Source organism: Ptychodera flava, chromosome 16, assembly GCF_041260155.1.
Source record: "Ptychodera flava strain L36383 chromosome 16, AS_Pfla_20210202, whole genome shotgun sequence".
Taxonomy (NCBI): Eukaryota; Metazoa; Hemichordata; class Enteropneusta; family Ptychoderidae; genus Ptychodera; species Ptychodera flava.
Genome location: NC_091943.1, coordinates 19774435 through 19797833, shown reverse-complemented (window position 1 = coordinate 19797833; position 23399 = coordinate 19774435). Strand labels below are relative to the sequence as shown.

The window sequence follows — 23399 nt, the reverse complement described above, 5'->3', positions numbered from 1 at the left end:
TCATGCATATCTGGGCAGAGAAAAAAAAATAAGCCAAAGCGACAAAAAAAGCTGCAATATACCTTTCTATGTTGTTCTTGGTGATAGGGGCATACAAGGGAATGCAATGGGTGCTTGGTCATCACCAATCAGAAGAGCGCCCTCTATACTATAAACTGTGACAGGGATGCTGCTCTGACATTAACCCCAATTGAATACCTTGGCTCCCACCGAGTGAATCAGTTTCTCAACTACCATCAGATGATTTTTCCAAACAAAGTAACAAGACATAAAGTCTATCGGTATGTATGAAGTAATGAAGTATCTATTAGGGTATCTGTAACTCAAGACATATAGTCCGTGGGCTGGAGGGGCCCACCGATTGAATGAGTGTTACTTGCATGTTTTGAAGGGTACCGTGAAGTCAGAGTATTACCGACTCGCATATGTTTTTGTTAAATGTGTCGTCTTGTAAGTCATCTGCTGACCTTACTTTTTACCATAGCATAGCTTATGGGCTGCCATTAGAAAGACAATTTATTTGGCTTTAAAATGACATATTGTAATATACAATATCTTCTATAGTTTTCATGAAATAGGACCAAACCTTACCCCATACCCAAGTTTTTATGTCGTAAATTACTGTCAAAACTAGCATTTATTTTCGATAAATTCTTATAAAACATAGGGCCAAAGTCCCTGAAGCTACTATAGACATGGATACAAAATTAAGTATTTCCTGACTGTATGAAATTATCTCACTAAGGTCATCCTAGGGACCTGTAAACCAAATATTAAAGCTGTCTGACCAGCGGTTTTGAAAAAACAAGCGACTAAACAGTTGACAGAGCTCTGCTGTGTTATGTAGAGAATAACCTTTTGTGACACATGTATTGATGAAGAAGGTGGATATCTTTGATAGCTCATTTCAGGATGACCTGACCAAAAATGGAAAAAAAAATTCTGTAAAAATACAGATTTGCATATTTCATCACAATTTTAACAAATCTAAGTTGGGTTATCCCTAGGGACCTGTATACCAAATAACAAAGCTGTCTGACCAGTGGTTATGAAGAAGATTTTTTACCAAAAACGCCTTTTTTGGTGCTAATTTGCATATTTTCAACAATATCAAAAATTAATAAAAAGAGTTTCTCAAAATCATATATTTTATTCACACAACAAATATCAAATCAGTAAGTACTGCAGTTCTCAAGATATTTGAGTGGACGGATGCCTCACAAACGGACATACATACATACATACATACATACATACATACATACATACTGACAGTGCACGCCGGACAGATACCCATCCCAATAGCTTCTATAGACTATATTAGTCTATAGTAGCTAATAAACGAGAGTTAATTACATTCTAATTAAAGTAAACAAGACTTGCTTAAATCAAGATTTACGTCATAAAAAACAGCATATCTGTCAGGTTATAAAGAATCTTAAGCTGGTTACCTTTATTAGTATTTTCATCCTATTAACAAAGCACATTTTAACTTTCAAATTAACATTGTAAGTAAGTTCTGTTGAATAAGTTGAGACTGTACGTACTCAGAGAAAGCACACTGAAGAGACAAATGTTTGAAACTCAAGAAGTTCAAGGTCATCAAAAGCATCATGTAACACTTTCATTGCACTGTTTACACAGATTGCATAATTGCTATAAATAGCACATGAGGAATCTTACAGCCCAGCTTTACCATAAAAACCCTATCACTTTGACCACTCTTTTAATTGACCACTCTATTTTTTTCCTCAAAAAGTAATTTTATTTTATCCTTACCAAGTCAACCATAAATGGAAATTAGAACTTTCTCTATCTCTATTTATTTGACCACCCTATCATGACAAACTATTTTGAGCAATTTCTTTTAGATAACATACAGGGCACAATAAATGATGGTTCAGAATATGTCAAAGTTGCATGCCGGAAAATGCCGAGAGAGTTTGACCGGTTAAGAAGGGCTTGACTACGCAGTTTCTGCGTAGTGAAGCTTCATTACGTATTCATGGTGACCCCTGGCCAGCTGTCAATAACTTTGGGGGCTTTTGTCTTTTGGCCTGCTTTGCATATGCGTCGTTGGACACGACCTGCCAATCACCCAGGTAGTCAATTAAACTATTAGTTGACTGTTTACCGACCCAATTAACACTATCCAGCAGTATCAGTCATATTTTAATCGCGTGGCCCGGGTGGGCACAACGTAGGAACGCGTGTATTTCTATGTGTACGTTTCACTTGTGGTGTTGCTTGTACCATGGAGGTAGGAATGTTTGTACCATCGTGCGTTTGAAGTAAGCTTACTTGTTTCACCTACAGCATTACCTTCAAGGTGACAGGCTAACTATTAATGTTCAGTATCATTGCACCGAGTTCTGCCCACAGTGAAAACCACCTGTTTTACCACGGTCCCTCTGTGGAGGGACCGTGGTTTTGCCTACTAATTACTGCCCGTCGCTGCCCGTCCTGAATGTAGCCTATCTATAGCTACAGTAATCAGTCAATACATAATACCCCGCGCCTTATAATTTTTATATAAACCACAGTCTCTCTATCCACGAGGGACTGTGTATAAACTTATAAAATCATAGTCCGTGCCATAAAATTGTTGACTTTCGATGCGATATAGAGGTTGATCGTTGAATCGCACCGGCGCATCCATATTTACTTGCCCCATAAGCTTACTACTCTGTAAAGGGTGGGTAGATGGAATTCCTGGGCCAAAAATGAACACCGGGGCGAAACTTTTTGTGAACCCATGTGAAAACATAAATCATTTATCAGTTTTGATATATACTCCTAAATTGTAAGTTTGATCATGGAGGTACCTCCATGGTTTGATCAAAATCGAGACCACATTCAAGGGCTATGCAGACTGTCCATGTACGCACACACAGTGACAAGAAGGCGGCAAACACCTACTTACCAAGCACATCGAATCGGCGAAAAGAAGCATAAAAAAGCTATAGGCTCATCGCCAAAACAAACGCGCCAAGCGCTAACAAAAACCCATACCAAGTGGTGCCTTTTCAGGGCCACCAAACACTCCAAAAAGAGAACTACCCAAAAAAAAACAAACCATAAAATGACATAGAACACACAAACACTTAAAAGAAATAACAAAAATCGTACACATAAAAATAACGTGACAGAAAAATGGCCGTGGAAACTATTTCCAAAGAAAAGCCGACAACAACATGAAATTCAACAACAACCTATCATCGCTCAAACTATGAAACTCTGAAAAATAGTACTAGGCAAAGGCCTTAAAATTAATTCGGACGCCAACAAAACCAAACAGAATAAAACCACCTCAGGATTGCAACAAATAAAGTCGTAAAATGTGACTACGCTACATCGCGAGACACAAACAATCGCAACAACACAAATTCAAAGAAAAGTCAAATTGGGCTCCACAAACAACAAACACCAAAAACTTGAAAGCTATCTGAAGCTGCTAAACTCGCACTTCTAGAGATACCCTTTCAAACAAGGAAACAAAACATGTCTCGTGCTAAAAGAATCGCGATAAACCAGCTTGCAAACAATAGACAAATTTCGGGAAAAAAAACCCTCGACAAGGGTCGGGTTTTCGTCATTGTCAACACAAACGATTACGTACTCGAATGCGAAAGGCAATTACGCAACACTCAGTATTATACACAACAAGCCAGAACAAACAGTAAACAAAGTAAACGAACTATGAATCAAAATGTACGAGAACAAGCACATCAACCAGGATACTTGTGAGTATCTTGATCCAATAAACATAAAATCCGTACCCCCAGTGGTACTTATTGCCTAAAAATTCACAAACCTCTGCAAAAATCTAAAAGACACACCAGTCAAAACAAAATTTACCGAAGTAAAGAAACATAGAACAAACAAACCGAACCACCAAACGGACTCACAACGTGACCAAAAATTAATATACTTGCCTCGCTAATCGAAAAGCAAGACCACTAAAATGCATTAAAATAAATTTTCACAAACACAAACTAAGGAAAGAATCTACACCGCGACTGATGAGAAACCACAACCGGGTTTCGAAACGCAAGCGTCAAAGGGCGACTCTATCAACTTTTGTAACAACATAGGTCCGGCTGCGTCTCGCCATAAGCTTTCCCCACACAAACAAAACATTACCATACACACTAATCCAAACTTCTCTACAAATATCCAAAGCGAAACAAACATTTTTATTAACACACACAATCGGATAAGAATGTAGGAACACATTTTCGAAACGAATCAAACACAAACTCGACACAAAAACATTTAGGATAGTTAGATGGGGAGCCTCTTTCACATTTTTTACATCTCGCTATACTGTCTATGATTCTAAAAATAAAGTCATCTGCCACTTTTTCTGTATACGCGGTTTGGCAAAACCCATCTCTTCAATCGAAAGTCGGGCGATTTCATGGTTCTTTGGGGTACGTCGAGCTTAAGGAATGTGGTTATATTCGCGATGTTTTATTCGAAATTATTTATTTCTTCTAGGGCAAATGCACGTAATTCATGCTGTTGGAAATACTGGCCACTCATAAACAAGACAATAAACTCGATATCTGTGCATCTTTACTTTTATTGTCAAAGTACCATCGACACCCAAAAAAAACCAAATGGTTCAGTCCACGCCTGGGTTCAGTCCAGGTATTTGCAACGCCAGTCACCTAGGCGACGGTAATCCGCACCACTTATCACCATCGGGAAGGTACTCCTCCCCCTATACCACTGGCGATCCCACCCTCAAGGCACTGCGTCATTCGACCAAGCATTGTTATTGTAATTTCCTGCATAAAATTAACAGCGAGGTCAACCGGTCAAACTCTCTCGGCATTTTCTCTCATGTGGGATTCAGGAAAGTTGCCTTTACATATTTTAATCCTCCCAGCTGGTAAGCATTTCACTATGAACTGTCAAAAAAAGTTGAACTTTCTGATAACTCTACACTAAAATTATTTTGGCTTTGATGATTTCCTAATTAATTCAATTATTTAAAATCATATCAATTATTTTTTTCTGGGTGAATTGATAGGGTTTATACAGTACAAGAATTACATACAATGTAAGTCAAATTTTGATCAAAAATGACAAAAAAATTCCTTAAAAATACACATTTGCATATTTCATCACAATTTGAACAAATCTAAGTTGGGTTGTCCCTAGGGACCTGTATACCAATTAACAAAGCTGTCTGACCAGCGGTTATGAAGAAGAAGATTTTTTACCAAAAACGCCTTTTTTGGCACTAATTTGCATATTTTCAACAATATCAAAAAATTAATAAAAACAGTTTCTCAAAATCATGTATTTTATCCACACAACAAATATCAAATCAGTAAGTACTGCAGTTTTCAAGATATTTGAGTGGACGGACGCCTCACAAACGGACATACATACATACATACATACATACCGTACTCGTCCGAGTATAAGCCCCTGCTCGTGTATAAGCCCCCCTACTGATTTCAGAGGATTTTAGAAAATACATTACATCCGTGTATAAGCCCCTACCCTAGTGTAACTCAAATACAGAAAGGTTAGGAGAGTATATTTGGTCATTTAACTTGGTAAAATTACTTTTAGATAATAAAGAAACTATTAACAGATGTTAAAACAATGGGAAACTGGAGTTCCCTTGACAGCATCGTAAGGAAAATGACACGTTTTCCCAGTACTATCTTGATTCTTTGACCCTGCTCACCCCCGTCGCCTAAATAGAAAAGTCCCACTCACGTCTGCCATTGTTTATTTTCATTCACGGCTACGATGTTTTCATGCTTGAAACATGCAGTTTCTTTTGTTTGAAGCAATTATCCTTTCATTTGTGAAGACTTTTCCTGGTGACTATAACAATTTTCACTGCTATGTTGTTGTTTTCACAAGATGTAGACAGTTTGATACTGGAATATTGAGGTGCCTTTCCGTGTAGGCAATGCATGCCTGTTCACATTACTGTTGATCAGCTGCATACACAACGTCTTTGTTTCAAGTTTGGGTTTTTTTCCGACGCTGAAATTTCATCAAAATGTCTCTTCTGTATTCAGAGATTGTACAATCAATTTCTTTGGATGTGTAAGTCGATTTTGAAAGCGATAGAAAGATCGAGTGGTGTTGAAAAAAATCGTGCATAAAATTAGCATAAATTAAGCGTCCATGCCAGATAACATGGGGTTGCTCGAGTATAAGCCCCTCCCCTAGTTTTGCCGTCGTTTTGTGTTGCCGAACCGGGGGCTTATACTCGGACGAGTACGGTATACACAGACTGACGCCGGACGCCGGACGGATACCCATCCCAATAGCTTCTATAGACTATAGTCTATAGTAGCTAAAAAACAAACTTTGTATGAAACCTATTTTATTTGTTACAGAGACATTTCCAACTATGAAAGATACCATTAACAGGATAATTATTGGGATTTAATAGCTGTTAGCATCATGGTTTGAAGGATAGCAGGATATGTTGCTGAAACCCATGAAATGTTATTAAACAGGTTTCCATGAAATTTATCGGCCAACCTTTATTTTATCCGTAACCCAGATTGTAGGGTATCATACAAAGATTTTATCACTCTTATTTTTAGCATATCATAAAGTGCATTTTCATCTTAAGTTGTAATGAAGTAGCAAAAAACTCATCACCCCAGCCCTTAGTTTGATTTGCAAACTACATCTGTTCTAAAACTTTGCAGTTTGCGAATTTGGGATATGGGGTAAGTTTTGGTCCTATTTCATGTAAACTATTGAAGATATTGCATATTACAATATGTCGGTCGCTTTTAGGCAAAATTTTCTTTCCAATGATAGCCCATAAGATAGGTCAGAGTAAACAATAAGCTCAGCAGATGACTTACAATAAGACAGTTTAACAAAAACGTATGCAAGTTGGCAATACCGTGATTTTGTGGTACCCTTCAAAATATTACTGTTACAGCTACAGCATCACAATATTTTTTCTGTTAAAAGTTCGTTTCAAGATTCTAACATGCACCTGTAGCAAATAAACTAAATCTAATACAAATCATTGCCCTTTGTATTATGTCCCGGTAAATAGTTGGCAGAATTTGAGATTAGTTTTGACTGTAATTTCGAACATAAAACTTTGGGGTATGGGGTAAGTTTTGGTCCTATTTCATGAAAACTATAGAAGATATTGCATATTGCAATATAGTATTTTAAAGAAGAGTAAATTAACTTTCTAATGATACCCAACTTGCCACGTTATGTTAAAAAGTAAGCTCAGTAGGCGACTTACAAGAAGACAGGTCTAACGAAAATGTGTGCGAGTTGGCAATACTGTGATTTTGCAGTACCATTCAAAATATGACTGTTACAGCTACAGCATCCGGATATTTTTGTGTTAAAAATTTATTTCAAGTTTCTAACATGTACCTGTATCAAATAAAATAAATTTGATACAAAGCATTGCCTTTTGTATAATGTCTAGGTAAATAATTGGTAGAATTTAAGATTAGTTGTGACAGTAATTTACGACATAAAACTTTGGGGTATGGGGTAAGGTTTGGTCCTATTTCATGAAAACTATAGAAGATATTGTATATTACAATATGTCATTTTAAAGCCAAATAAATTGTCTTTCCAATGGCAGCCCATAAGCTAGGCTATGGTAAAAAGTAAGGTCAGCAGATGACTTACAAGACGACACATTTAACAAAAACATATGCGAGTCGGTAATACTCTGACTTCACGGTACCCTTCAAAACATGCAAGTAACAGTCATTCAATCCCAATATTTTGTCTGTTAAAAGTCTAACTCATATTTTTGACATGTCCCTGTACCAAATCAAATATATTTTATACAAAGCATCCCTTTTGTAAAGTGTCTAGGAAAATAATTGGTAGAATTTGAGATTAGTTTTGACTGTAACTTGCGACATAAAATTTTGGGGTATAGGGTAAGTTTTGGTCTCATTTCATGAAAAGTATAGAAGATATTGCATATTGCAATATATCATTTTAAAGAAAAGTAAATTAACTTTCTAATGATACCGCATATGCCTCGTTATGTTCAAAATAAGCTCAGCAGAAGACTTACAAGAAGACAGGTTTAACAAAAACGAATGTGATTCAGTAATACTGTGATTTTGCGGGACCCTTCAAAATATGACTGTTACAGCTAAAGGATCCCAATATTTTTTCTGTCAAAAGTTTATTTCAGGTTTCTAACATGTACCTGTAGCAAATAACACAAAGTTAATACACAGCATTGCCCTTTTTATTATGTCTAGGTAAATAATTGGTAGAATTTAGATTAGTTTTGACAGTAATTTGCGACATAAACTTTGGGGTATGGGGTAAATTATGGCCCTATTTCATGAAAACTATAGAAGATATTGCATATTACTATACACCATTTTCAAGAAGAATAAATCACCTTTCTAATGATACCCCATAAGCCAGGTCATGTTAAACAGTAAGCTCAGCAGATGACGTACATGAAGACAGGTTCGACAAAAATCCATGTGGGTCACAACATCATGATTTTGCGGTACCCTTCAAAACATGACCGTGACAGCTATTCAGTCCCTATATGTTGTCTGTTAAAATCCTATTTCTTATTCTAGGGATCCCAAGGCTTCTGAAAAAATACAGGTTTGTTATCCTGTGGGTTGGGGGGGGAAGGTGCACGTAGACGCCCTCTCTCCAGCCCACGGCCTAATAGATTGTTAGTAATGCTTAAGGTATAAGTAAGACAAGGAGGCATATATACAATTTCCAAATACGTCTTATCAAAATTATTTTATAAAAAAATATTTAAAAAGTAAATTATAAAAATAGACAGTCATCAACAATCTATTTACTTTAAGGAGAAAATGGCAATATGACTATGTGTGTGCATTTTAAAGTCTTCTTTTTAAGGCTGTGCATTAGTTCATTGCATAACAATAAAATGCCCATTCACGATATACCAATGTAGCAAAACTTGCAATTTTAGTGAGTAGAGACAATAATGCATTGTAAATACCCAATTTTGACATTTATTTTCTTCTTCAGCACATTGCAATAGTAAATAACATCCATAAATCTGTTTGATTTGCTTCATTGGGAGGAAACAATAGTTATCGTATTTTCTTCCGGTTAAAAATACTGAATTACCAGAAAAAATCGATTTAAAGTTATCCAATTCTATGACGTCATATTTTTTTACTAAAACCTTATGCATTTTTGAAAGACCAGTATCTCAGCTTTCTAAAACTATAAGGTATATGGCATTTCAAGCCAGTTTACTTCATCAAGGAAAGAATGTTGTACCCCTACCCCCAGCTTTTGCACATCCCATACAGATACACGCAATTCAAAATTGACTCCAGAGAAGTAGTGTAGAGTTAAATATCTGATGTTAACACTTTTTTCTTGTTTAATATGTTGGAATAAATAATTTAAACACAAAAAGTTGTGAAAATTTTGCTTAATAAAAAGTAAATCACAATTGTTACATGGTATTTTGGGTAAAAAATTTCAAAATTGTCAAAAAATTCATTTTAAAGTCGTCCTATTCTATGTACACAAATCAATTTTGCTTAAGTTGGTATTCCTCAGAAAGAGCAGTATCTGAGCTTTCCAAAAATGTAAGGTTTGTGCTATTTCATGCTGGTTTACTCAATTTAGGGGAGGATATAGTACCCCCTACCCCTACCCATTTTTCGCCATTTTTTTGCGGTACATACAAATCAAAAACCAGTGCAGACAGGTAGTGCATCCCAAAATATCCAATGTTAACATCTTTTTTCTAGTTCAGCAGATCCCAAAGAACAAAAAAATACCCATGTAGTAGGTTTATGGGGGGGGGGGTGCACGGTGGGCCCCTCCAGCCCACGGACTAATACAAACACACGAATGTACAGCACATGACCACGTAACATAGGCACCCTGGGGTGCACGTTGTAACACTTGGATACCAAAAGGTTTCCACATACCCAAGTTCTTCATTGGCCTTGACTTCCCTGGCAGTGAAGAATGCAATCCTTGGAAATCTCAAATCTTGATGGTCGACAAAGAAACGGACAGGAACGAGGTTCGGATCGCACAGATGGTTGATGAAGCGGCTGACGTTACCATAGTGACGTGCATCAAGACAGAAGATGTCTCCCTCCTGAAAATGTGAAGTAAAAAATCTTTATCACTGATTCAAAGGCCATTAAAAATATTGCGAATTCAGCTGAATCAAAGTTAAAGATGTTACATCAACTCAACAGCATGGATGAAACACCATATTATTAAACAATGGCACTAAAACAGAGCCTTCACTGGAAAGGTTAGGGGTTGGGATGCCTATGAAATCAAGGAATTAAGTTCAAAGTTCACTCATGAGGTCAAAGGTTTGAATTCATGTACATGTTGGCACTGCAATTTGATTCATCATTTATATTTCCTAAGAGTGTTCAGAAGCCTTGGAAGTTGACTCTTAGAATAATATTTTCTGTCTACGACACAGTTAAGATCCCATACATACGATAGGCAATGGCGGACATGCAACTAAAATTTTAACAAATAAAATTTCTCACAGTTGCAGCTGAGGAATGCTACATCCAAATTAATGTGACACTGATACCAAATTTCTGCAAAAGCATTGTTACGTAATTACATAGGTTAGGAAGTCAGCATCAATTTACTAAGTTTACAATGACAACTCCCACAGATCGACGACAATCAGTTGAGTTCTGTATGTATGTATGTCTACCCTGTGACTTCATTTACTTGTCAAACTTACCCTGTTTTCCAAGTCAAATAAATATGAGTCATCAGGCCTGCGGTCAGCCTCTTCGTCTGAAATGATTTCCCCTACATATCTGAAAGGAGACAGATGAAGGATTTTGTGGTAAGGGACTTTCTGTTCCTGTTTTCTTGCATGTACAAAAAACATACAATTAGCAGCAAACATGACTGTAGAAGCATACATGTAATTTGTCTTGGGAGATTTTGAATTCTTACAAATCTTTTCTGGTTTGGAGTCTGTAAGGAATCATTTGGAAACCTGTACAGAAAATAAATTTTTAAACCGTCAAAATATCAATATTATTCTCTGTTGATGCTGTGCACACAGAGTGGCTGCCACTCTGAATTTCAAACTCAAATAAATCTGTATAATGAAAAGTATTTACAATGACTCTTGATTATTATATATTTACAAAGAATCGGTATTCCCTAGTTTGGTTTAAGTGAGTGCAAGTGACAAATGTTTGATCTTCAGAACTCAAAATTCTGTAGGCTATCAAAATGCACAATTCTTCGAAAAACGTCACGATATTTTTACAGCTTTTGTGAGATTTGCACATACCGTATGTGTATGTTCAAACAGGTCTGGCTACCCATGGAAGTTTACTTTAACTATTCCAGATCAAATTTTAAGCTCAGCCGTGTTGCTTTTCTGCAGTAACGTTGGACTTCAAAAGAGTTTTACAGTATCAGTGTTTCCGTTAATGCAAAATCCTGCGTATTTTACACAAAATTGTCCTGAAATACGCAAAATCACGACTGTGTAAACTAATACATCCCATCCCATGACACGGATGTACTTGGCCCGCACTACATTGCCTGAACGTGGTTCAATGCAAGACAAAAACAGAACGTGCACCTGCTTGCAAGTGACATCTATAATACTAAATAAGGAGACTTCGTTTTGCGTACCAATGTTTCTCCGAATTGAGGCAATGGAGCACCAATCTGATGGCATAGTTATGCTCACCTACCAGCTTTGTCTGACATCTCCCCAAATCATCATCGTTTATTGCGTGGATCGACCGCTACACATAGATAAGTTTTCACATGTGCCGTCGCCGAACACTGCTCGCTTTTGAAAATGGCGGCTGTGAGTGTAAACAATACGCAAACAATATATACAAACGTACACTCACGGCCGAAACAAAGGCGATGATCGGCCATCGTTCGGCCAACATCCGAAAGTTACCGACATAGTACGCATGCGCATGCGCAGACTGTATTTCTGAACTATAAAGCCTGCCGCACTGCATTTGACCGGACAGTATTTCCAGACTCCTCGGAGGAATATGCAACGTGTCAAGATAGTGGTCCCGGTACGGCCGTTCATACAGCGAGCAGTTTTCGCGGAACTCATTGACGGGGAATGGGGGGATTTGCTACGGCGATAAGTTATGTTGTTTAGTTTAATGGAGAAGATTTCGTTTATTGTGAGCAAAACTATCAGGTAAGCCAACCATTGCAACGTGTAATTTCTGCGTGCACCATGGCATGTGACTTCACTGTGTCTGTGGTTTTATATTTCGTTTTTGACTAAGACTTCACAGTGACTCGGGTGTTGAATTTTGTTTTTGACTAAGTAACGCCTATCCTTATTCTTCTTTTCACAACAACACTCTATGCGGTGACTACAATTTTGAGTTTGTTTGATTTGCCGACTTTTGAAATCATTTTAAAGTTTACTTTTGCAGCCATGCAGCATGACATGAGGTCATTCATTTCAACCGTCAACTTGCACACCTGTACAAAAGCGGCCTTGCCAAATTCCATCGACCGCACCTGCTTTGCATTCTCTATTGAATGACATTTTTGAACGGAGACTCAACTTCAAGAAAAGGAAAGTTTCGTTTTTAAATTTAACAGTTTTTGACGCCTCACACATAATTTTGTAATATTTATCGTGAAATTTATCGACAAATTCCCAGTCATGTAAGTCATGGTATGCGCAGCAGCGACTGCGAGAACTATGAGAGAACGAGTGACAGAGGGTTTGATATCGTGTCAGTTCTATGGATTAAAAAGCCGACGACATTAAAACACTACACAGCGTGGTTCCTCTAAAACCATGAGTACAGTAACGTTTACTTTGACTTGAGGCAGTGTTTTTGTGAATGATATTTTTTTATTACTTTCCATGTATCTATGTCAGCCCTATTAGAAATATTTATGATAGGGGCGTATAGCGAACATGTTATATCCATGATGTACCCATGACTTTAACGTCATTTTTATGTCGCGCTGAAGTGAAACAAACTTTCAACGTACTCGAGCTTGAGATATCAGTGGTAAACTATGTAAGCCGAGTGCATATACATGTACCCTCTCCTGAAGTGCTTAACATATGAATTATCAACTTCTTATCTCTACTTTAATTGCCCAACTTTCCTTATAATAAAGAAAGACAAATGTAACTCAAAACAATAATTGTGTTATTATTATAGTTGACAGTACTGAGTTGTCTTTAATGCAAAATACCTATCATCTTTGTTCACATTCTCCTTTCTGTAGACATGCCAAAACGCAAGAATATTACCACAACCATAGCAGAACTTCAGACCTCGCAATCATCATTTGGTAAGTACATGTACATTACCAATGTAACTGCTTAGTATCCACTTTGGCACAGCAAAGTGTACGGACATATAAATGTGGATGATGGTAATTGAAGTATGCTGAAACAGGACTAATGTAGACATTCATAAGGGATCCTTTTGTTTTCCACTGAACATGCAACGTGCTGTCAAAATTTTTTCCTCCTTTGTGAGATAAACAGACGCAGCTTTATTTCACACCACTGTATCAATGAAACGAAGGCATGATAACATGATGGGACAGGAAAGGAAAACAGAACAATTAAGTTATAACTCTGTATTAACTGAACAAATCTTTTTGTGTGGCAGTTACAACACAGACACTGGATCAGAAACTGACCAGAAAAGAGTCGCCATTGAAGAGCTTGAAGACTCCAACCGTAATATCAAAAGTCTTTGCAGGTGAGTCTTGCATATCTACAACTTCTACATTTTTGCTTCTGTTTGCCACATGGATATATTGCGGAGGAATCAGTATTGGCAGTATTTATCTGTTGTACATAATCCTTATGTTTCTAAGTCAATCTGTCTATTGCTATAGTAGTCAGTCACCTGTCTGTATGTATGCATGTCTGTACGTTTGTCAGTTTCCTCAGAAATGGCAGCATCTGTCAGCTTACTATTTGGTGTGTGTGTGTGTGTGTGTGTGTGTGTGTGTGTTATAGGTGAAGGATTGGATTCTGTCAAAGAAAACGTAATAGTTCTGAAAATATGCAAAGGAGCTGATCATTTTTTGTTGATAAATAGTGTATTTGAAAGATTTTTTTCAATTTCTGATCAAAAATGCTATTCAAAGGTTCCTAATGTTTAACTGTATTCGACATTGTTCGGTTTGTGTTCATATCTACATATTTTATTTTAAGGAATTTTTTGTCAGTTTAATTTTCATTTCTGCTTGCAGATTGCCTTGATATTGATAATAAATTTCCCTTACGTGAACCTCATTCGGATGTATTCAGTTTGTGTCAATATATGTAGTTTTCTGTCGTTAGTGAATATATTAAGCTTTTTTTGGTTCTATGACCTTAAATATTCTGTACTAACTCAAAATATGCATAACAAGGCATTCTTGAAGACTGAACAGGGCAGTCATATTTAGTGTCAAATTGTAAAATATATGCTGCAGATAACAATTTGTGGGGTTATTTTTGATAAATGGCACAAACAATTTCAATTTCAAATGCTTACAGTAATACCTGTCCAATTTCTTAAGGACTTGGGTACCTTTACTGCCAAAACCACTATTGATGTTCCTAAGCAAAATGAATGTGATAACAATACAAAATTCAAACATAAGTACCAAGCCGTAATCTACATCATTGTCAAAATTCAAATTGACAAACTAAAAAAAAACAGAACAAGATATGAACAGCACAGTAAACAAACAAGTTATACACTAAAAGCACACTACTATTTAATTTTGGCATTTTTTGTAATTTAAGGTTATTCCAAATTTTGTATTTGATCTGAGAGATGCGCACGTCTGATTGTAATAACATGTGTATGCATGATATGAAACAAAAACTTTGAAGTCCATAGCCAACAATTTTCTTAATAGTATAACTTTGCCTTATGTTTGCAAATGAAATATCAAATAATATGTATAACTGTAATCAGAAGCTAATATAGTGTCTCTTTACTACTTTCACTAGGTATGTATCTGCAACAGAAGCATGTTGGCGGATATTTCACTATGATTTACATGACAGATCTCCAGCAATACAAAGACTAGCTGTTCATCTTCCTGGTAAAGAGAAAGTGTTTTATCGTGAAGGCCGTGCTGCAGAAGCTATCCAGCATTCTAAAGTTACAACATTGACAGCTTGGTTCAAAGCCAACAGTGAAATATCCGATGCAAGACTCATTCCTTATCATAATTTCCCAGAGCACTTTACCTGGAATGCAACTACATGTGAGTGGAAACCAAGAAAGAAAGGACTTGCTATTGGGAGACTATATCAAGCTAACCCTGTAGAAGGAGAATGGTTCTATCTTAGACTTTTACTGCATCATGTACCAGGAAGCATATCATTTGAAGACATTCGAACATTACCAGATGGTACAATTTGTTCAACCTTTAAAGAAGCAGCACTGAAGAGAGGGCTATTACAGGATGATGAAGAATGGATTGAATGCCTCAGAGAAGCTTCTGTTTATGCAAGTCCAAATCAAATTCGTCAGTTATTTGTAACAATTTTACTTTTTTGTGAACCTGCAGAACCTCTTAATATTTGGAATAAATTCACAAGGGAGATGTCTTAGGATATACAGTTCACAATGAGACACAGATGACATCATAAATTGTACACTTCGTCATATTGAAGATTTACTCAACAAGCATGGGAAATCATTGAAAGACTTTCCAGGGATGCCTGAAGCACAACAGCAACTGAAAGCTACTAGCTGTCTTATCGAAGATGAAACTTGCTATTCTGTTGAAGAACAATCATTAAAAGCAGACAAAAATGAAAAGATGATTAATCAAGATCAACTTAATGTTTACAATGCTGTCTTACAAGCCATCGAATCCCCTGATGCATCATCTCTGTTCTTTCTTGATAGACCTGGTGGAACAGGGAAAACATTTTTGTATAACACTATATTAGCCCGTGTTCGCTCAAAACAGCGCATTGCATTAGCTGTAGCATCATCAGGTATAGCAGCTGAACTGCTTGACGGTGGAAGAACAGCTCACTCTAGATTTAAAATTCCAATACCAATACTTCAAAACAGCACATGCAACATTTCAAGACAAAGTACTCTTGCTAAGTTAATTTCTAATACATCTATTGTCATCTGGGATGAAGCACCGATGATCCACAAATATGTGATGGAGTGTGTCCACAAAACATTTTGTGACATCATGCATTCAGATATGCCATTTGGTGGAAAAGTAGTTCTGATGGGGGGGACTTTAGGCAGGTTCTGCCTGTCGTTCGCAATGGATCCCAAGCAGACATTGTTGATAGTTGTATCCAAAAGTCATTTCTGTGGACCCATTTCCGCATCTTTAATTTGCAAATCAATATGCGTATTCGTAGTCAATCACACGATTCTGAACGAGATTTTGAAGAGTTTCTTCTTCGTGTTGGAGATGGTACTGAGACTGAATATCTTCATGATGACAAACCAAAAATTAAGTTACCCAAAAATATTTGCATAGAGAAAAAACAAGATGTAAATGATACTGTTTGCACTTTGATACATAACGTCTTTCCAAACTTGAGACATTCAACAGATTTGGGTCATAGTGCCCTTAACCGAGCTATTTTAGCACCAACTAATGCAACTGTGGACAGTATAAATTCCAAAGTCATGGATATATTTCCTTCAACTTTCTGTAAAACTTATAGTGCAGACTCAGTATCTGATACCAATCATGCCAGACTTTACCCAGTAGAATTTCTTAATTCACTTACACCATCTGGACTCCCCCCTCATCAGTTATGTTTGAAAAAAACTGTCCCATTATGCTTATAAGAAATTTGAGTCCTTCACAAGGCCTTCTAAATGGAACAAGGCTAAAAATTGCTAATCTTGGTAAGCGCATTATTGAAGCCATTATTACCACAGGAAAACATGCAGGACAGTCAGTATTTTTACCTAGAATTACAATTACGCCTTCAGATTCTGGCTTGCCATTTGATTTAAGGAGGCAACAATTTCCGATTCGTCCAGCCTTTGCTATTACAATAATAAGTCTCGGGGACAAACATTGGACTTTATCACTTTCGAGAGTTTGTCATTTTCTAATATACGAGTCATGTCTGATAGTTTTGAGGGTGAGGATTGCTTTACTGAGAATGTTGTTTATAAGCAAGTATTATTTTCTATCAAATAATGATTAACTGTCCCATTATGCTTATAAGAAATTTGAGTCCTTCACAAGGCCTTCTAAATGGAACAAGGCTAAAAATTGCTAATCTTGGTAAGCGCATTATTGAAGCCATTATTACCACAGGAAAACATGCGGGACAGTCAGTATTTTTAACCTGGAATTACAATTACGCCTTCAGATTCTGGCTTGCCATTTGATTTAAGGAGGCAACAATTTCCGATTCGTCCAGCCTTTGCTATTACAATTAATAAGTCTCAGGGACAAACATTGGACTTTATCACTTTCGAGAGTTTGTCATTTTCTAATATACGAGTCATGTCTGATAGTTTTGAGGGTGAGGATTGCTTTACTGAGAATGTTGTTTATAAGTAAGTATTGTTTTCTATGAAATAAAGTAATGATTAAAAAAATTACATAGTCATTCCTGCCATATGGCATTGTTTCTATAGATAAGATATCCCCATGTTGTCTAATGATGATTCGATTCAATATTTGACCCGTGCAAAGCACGGGTATCTGTCTAGTTTATCATGATATTGCAACATTTTAGACTTTAGCGACCATAACTCTTTATGCAACATTGTATTTCATAATCACAAAGCATCATGTCAATCAGTTCTGTGCAGACAATGACACTACAGAGGCAAAAATTCACGAATCAATCAAGTCTACATTGGTAAAATAATACAGTTAATGGTCATTACGTTGCATGTTATTTGGACAGTGTTTACAGGTGATGATTTAGACTCTGTCGGGTGGCATTCTTGAGGTCCCACTGGACTTTTGACCATCATCTGCTTTTTTTTGGCCCTTTAAAAAAACACTAAATCCGTTGTCAGAAAGTATTTTGTGAACATGAAATCATTAGTGAAGTGATTAGGCTGCTCAACAAACATATACAAGACATGTATCATGGCATGGAAAGCATTCAGCGACATTTACATCGAAGCCCCAGGCTATTGTTTTGTGTTAATAGAGCATGCACATTAAAGGAAAATCCCCAAACCCTAGTTCTACAGAAAAGATTGCCCAACTCACTTCAGATACAGATTCCTAGGTACTTCATAGTAACATACGCATTTTAGATACATTTTACGCATTACAACCCATGCGTAAAATCATATGCAAGTTTTGAAATCGTAACAGAGATGTTGCTTTAGAATGACAGGTGGGGAGGATCTGATTAAAATTTGAACTTACTCGCAGACAAAAGTACCCTGAGGAATGTCCTTGATTGTGCGTACACCCCATCCCATCCTCTCTGTCCTGTACAACTGTAGATGGCAGCGACCACCGTCCTGAATCACACGATTGTGGCAGGTGTTCCAACACTTGCAGGCACGATTGCACTCAAACAGAAGTGGTGGCTCCAGAGTGTTGAAATCGTCCGTCAGTCTGCCCTCCTGAGGAGGACAGAAAATGTTTGGGGTTACTATGAGATGTGAAGTGTGGACATCATGATTATGTGTTAAGATAAATCACCATTTGTTCACAAACAATATAATTACAGGATATTCATATGGGAAAATATTGTGAATAACAATGTTGCTTAATTTAGGTAGTATGCACCTCAAAATTGAAACACTTGAATTTTGCTAAAACTTTGCCCTCTGAAACTTTCATCCATTCTCTTAAGAAATCAAGAATAAAAATCAGGGGTCACAGTGCAAATTTTGGTACTATGGAAACAAATTACCTAAGATTTACCGATATTTGAAATTCAAAATGACTGTGATCAACTTGGTGTCAACTCTATAGGGAAAAATTAAGTTTTTGTTTTTGAAAAATTAAGATGGTGACAATTTTTCCTACTCTTTCAGCTTTAAAATAAGCGCCTACAAGAGGTAGATCAGAAAAGTATTGAGGGTCTGAATATCTCTCCTCGGGAAGCATTCTACCTGTACAGTTCACTGAAATGGTGTGCTTTTCTTCCCTTCTTGGTACACGTTCTAACAATGCAAATAAACTGCATCTCAAATCTGAATCACAGATAAGCATTCATCTTAATCCTCTTTTGGAATAACACAATTGTATTGGACACTTGTCTTCTGCCCAAGACACACATTTCTTATTCAAGTTTAAATAACGATTACAATATTGAGTGACATTTAATTACACACAAGAAGATCATAAAACACATTTCTATTCTGACAACTTACAGGTACTGAATAAATGCCACATCAAATCGAATCAAATGGCAATTGTAAGAGGACGTTTTGAAAGCAAGTTAACCAAAATGTACCATCCCTCCCCCCCAAGAGCATGAGTTACACCTCTTGTAATATTCAGTAACGTGCAAAGTTACTCTATCTTATTAAAGCTGAAAAACAAATCATATGATCAAAAGAGTGGGCTGTTATAGTGGGTTTCACTTTGGTGCCACAATTCTGTATGTCAGACAGACGCAAAGTATGTAAAATATAAATGACTAGATTGGGTGTCACCACACATTTCAAAGTCACAAGCTCATTGATTAGTTACAGTAAACCAGAAGATTGCACTTGATCTACAATGTAACTGTTTTCAGTAACAATCACAGCTGAAAGTTAGAAGATGTGTGCGGAAGCTAAAACTGTCTCATACACAGAGCTGTGGCACTGAATTGAAACCCACTGTAATATGATGAATTATCGATGATACTAAGCTACCCTTTGAATTGAGCATTCTACATCCTCATTGGTTGCATGACTGGCTTCCAATCAGCTTTGCATAACACTGGCTGTGCAACACTGAAAACCAAGGGGCTCATAACCTTACCTTATCATACCAGCACTGCACACTGCTAATTGCACAAATACAAGACGAGGTCAGGCAATCATCCTCACAGCTGCAACCCTGTACGTGCTGTATGTTCATGTCTATGTTCAGAGGTTCTGTCTCACAGCACTGTGTGATGAACAGGAAGTCGTCAGGAGGTCCTGAGTCGTCAACGCCATTAACAACAGGGATTGGAAGGTTTTCTCGTCCACGAGATATGTCCCTGTCAAAAAAATTAGCATAATATTCGAAATCACAATGGCTTTGTAAAACAACAAAAAATGTGGAGATTTGCTCCTATGAAGTCAACACATCAGAGGAGTGTTGAAAATGGCCAGACTGCAATCGCACAGTTAAGTGCCCATTCTATACAAACAAGAGTCAACCAGGTGTTGTTTTAACGACCATAAAAATATTGGGTCCAGAAAAAGACTGCACACAAAACAGAATGAGTAATGCACAAATCTGAGTCTCAAATACAACCAGCGAAGCTACTGCAGTGGACTGCAATAAAACTGCTTAAACTAATTAGTTTCAGCTGTAGCCAGCTGGCAGATTGGTGTGTAGCGTGTTATAACTTGGCAGTTTCTGTTACACCCGTGGCCACTTTAGTGTTGATCAAGGCTACTTGATACAGACAAAAATTCTGCTTGTCCAAAGGCAAAAGTAGCTCTGTCTGGGGTTGTAAATGAGAGTTTACGATTGGCAACCTGTGTTCAAGATTAAGATACAATGTAACATTACCATGCACTGGTCCATGTACAAATCTTGTTTATTTCAACTTCCCCAGACAAACTGTCTGTGTGAGACATACAATGTTGTCAATTTGCCAGCTGGCTACAGCTGAAACTAATTAGTGTGAGCAGTTTTATTGCAGTTCACTCCAGTGGCTTCGCTGTCTAATACTAAAAATGGTTGTAAGTTATACTATACTAGTAGTCAGAACCATGACACACTGTGAACTGGAAATCCTATTGCCAGGATTTTGTTTCCTGCCTTTTCCATGAAACCCTGTACTTCACCTGTGTATGATTTTCTCAGTACGCTTCCTCCTGTTGTCCGCTGCCTCTTTCATCTTCTTGTTGACTTGCAACGCCATCCACACTCTAGAGTTTTGCTGAGCACACTGTAGAGGGCTCTCCCCTTCATTGTTAGTCACATCAACGTTAGCACCTCTCGACAGCAACAGCCTGAAAGAGACGAAAGACATACAGCGCAGTGAACAAATCAATTCAGTATTTGGTTGCCATCCAAGTCAATCTCAGCCATGTTCCCTCTGCAATTAGATTATCCAATCAGTGACTAGTTTAACTTAATGCTGCATTGTCGCAGAGGGATTTGTCGATATAAAGTTTTGACATCTTAATTCGCAACTGTCAGAGAGTATCATGTGCTGATACATTTTGATGCTTTTATCAACAACTGTAATGTTTTTTCTCATAATAGAGGTATCTTGTGGTACCTGGGCCCTCTTCATCATTAATTTTGTGATACGTTCTTTTGAGTGATGTTGTACGTTATTAATTCCTGTGTCTGCGTTCCTTGGTTTTTGTTGGCGTAATAAAAAAAGTTTTCGAGTATTGATAATAAAGGATGATAATACTCTGCATCCACATCATGGTCAAATCAGTTGTCCTTTAGCCTAGCTTGGTAATCCCACCAATTGACAATGTGGTAAAGTCAGATGTCCTGCAGTAAAGTTTGGTAGTCCCATAGGTATCTTATTTCTTTATTATAGAAAGCTTCTTCCAGACAATGGTTCACTTTTTTGCACCATTTATTTCTTTTGTACTGACTGATATTACCGCCAAGACGATAATTATGCCTGATAGTGTTGGCAACTCCTGAATTAAAACAATATGTCTAGTTTGGTACCGCCAACAGTTCGATGAAAATCACTGTTAGATAAACACCCCTCTTCCTAATCATACTTTTGAGTCAAGATTAAAAGCAAAACAGTAGCTGGCATAAACTATTTACAACCTTTGTTCAAATTCTGAAAGTCAATGTATTGCCCTGGCTTCTACTTACACCACACACTGATAGTGATCCTCCCTTGCAGCGATGTGCCTGGTAATGAAAATAGAGAAAGTCAAAATTATTATATGTGAGTACACTGAAGTTTTCAAATGAACTGTGTTATGTGATTCTTTAAATTGAATAACTTGGTTTCCAAGCTTCTCAGATACCTAGATAAGCAATCTGAAAAGAAATAACAAGCTTAATCCCCTTTCTCCCAAGTAGTAGTTATTTCTATGGTTTGTCTATGGAGCCCGGTAGAAAGAGGATTAAACAGGCCCAGTATATTAGAGGGTCTGTACATGTTCATTCAAAAGTCAATTAAAATTCACGGAATTTCAAGGACTTTTCAAGTGATATTCAAGGACTTTTTTGAGGCCCAAAATACAATTTCAAGCTATCACTTTTACAAAATATCATTTTCGTATACCAATTGAATCAGTTTCACAAATCACGACTTGTCATCTTGTCAGTTTTTAAATGTTTGGGTGGATTATCAATTTTCCAGGCCTTTCCAGGACTCAATTTCATTTTCTAGGATTCTTCTAGGATTTTCCAGGAGGCTTAAAAATTCAAGGACTTTTAAGGACAGACCCTGATATTACTGAATACAGACTCTAACATTACCTTTCAAATGGCGTTCACACTATACAGTGAGCCAGGAAACCACCACAAGAGTCAATTTTATGAGAAATGTAATATTGGTTTACAGGAAGCAATCTTGATTTTGCAACTGTGAGTGTGTAATAAATATGCCATCTACAAATACATCTGCTTGAATTTGACAAGATACATGCATGTTGAATGCAATTTACAATTAATTTAGAAATGAACAATACAACCTCCATTTCAAATCAAAGTCCATCCACTTCACAACAGTTACTCTCCTAATGTTATTTACATTGTGACATTATTTGAGAAGAGTACTTTCATGTTGGTTTATACAGTTCACAATCAAGATCACAGGACTCTTCTGTATAATTACAAACATACCTTCACAAACACTGTTTGTTATAATGCATCAGACAGACAATATTTGCTGACCAATGATACTTCTGTTAACACTTTTTCACTTTCAGCAAAGTTATGAGGCATACCACCAGTGCAACATACATGTACCATAGGGTACAATGCTATACAGCCACTCATACAGAAGGTACATGTGTACAACCTTGATCAAGTGCTAAAAAAGAATATGCTGAATCCATGCAGCTAAAGTCGTCACGCCATTTGCTAGGTCAATCGTGCAAAACTTACAGTGGTGTATCTCCATGCATGTTTATGGCCTGTATGCTACACTTAGCATTGAGAAAGATTTCAGCGATGTCTTCACAGCCACCGTACACAGCCCAGTGTAAACTGGTGTTTTCCTCCTGTGAACATAACAAACACAAGTATAAAAGTCTACTATCGAGAACAACAGGCTACAAAAGGCGTACCAACTACCCTCT

At 37.1% G+C, this 23399-nt stretch overlaps 2 protein-coding genes across 2 annotated transcripts in view; one reads left to right on the top strand and one right to left on the bottom strand.

Annotated features, from left to right (window-relative positions):
- LOC139152842 (uncharacterized) overlaps positions 1-23399 on the bottom strand; it is a 64569-nt gene that overhangs the window by 9361 nt on the left and 31809 nt on the right. The window contains exons 17-23 of the mRNA XM_070726195.1: positions 23206-23321; positions 21961-21999; positions 20952-21119; positions 19930-20152; positions 18373-18575; positions 10736-10814; positions 9942-10117 (exon numbers count right to left, since the gene is read on the bottom strand). Of these exons, the coding sequence (XP_070582296.1) occupies positions 9942-10117; positions 10736-10814; positions 18373-18575; positions 19930-20152; positions 20952-21119; positions 21961-21999; positions 23206-23321 (1004 nt within the window). The remainder of the gene's footprint in view (positions 1-9941; positions 10118-10735; positions 10815-18372; positions 18576-19929; positions 20153-20951; positions 21120-21960; positions 22000-23205; positions 23322-23399) is intronic.
- On the top strand, positions 11955-16766 carry LOC139114228 (uncharacterized). Its single transcript, XM_070675805.1, has 4 exons — positions 11955-12190; positions 13252-13317; positions 13644-13736; positions 14987-16766. Exons 1-4 carry the CDS (start codon positions 12138-12140, stop codon positions 15594-15596), a joined length of 822 nt encoding a protein of 273 aa, XP_070531906.1. The 5' UTR covers positions 11955-12137; the 3' UTR covers positions 15597-16766.

What these genes read in the sequence shown, in the direction of transcription:
- LOC139114228 (XM_070675805.1), top strand. Translation starts at nt 12,138, where the DNA reads ATGTTGTTTAGTTTAATGGAGAAGATTTCGTTTATTGTGAGCAAAACT. An exon ending in ATTGTGAGCAAAACTATCAG is followed by an intron (nt 12,191 to 13,251) that starts GTAAGCCAACCA and finishes TCCTTTCTGTAG; the next exon opens with ACATGCCAAAACGCAAGAAT. An exon ending in GACCTCGCAATCATCATTTG is followed by an intron (nt 13,318 to 13,643) that starts GTAAGTACATGT and finishes TTTGTGTGGCAG; the next exon opens with TTACAACACAGACACTGGAT.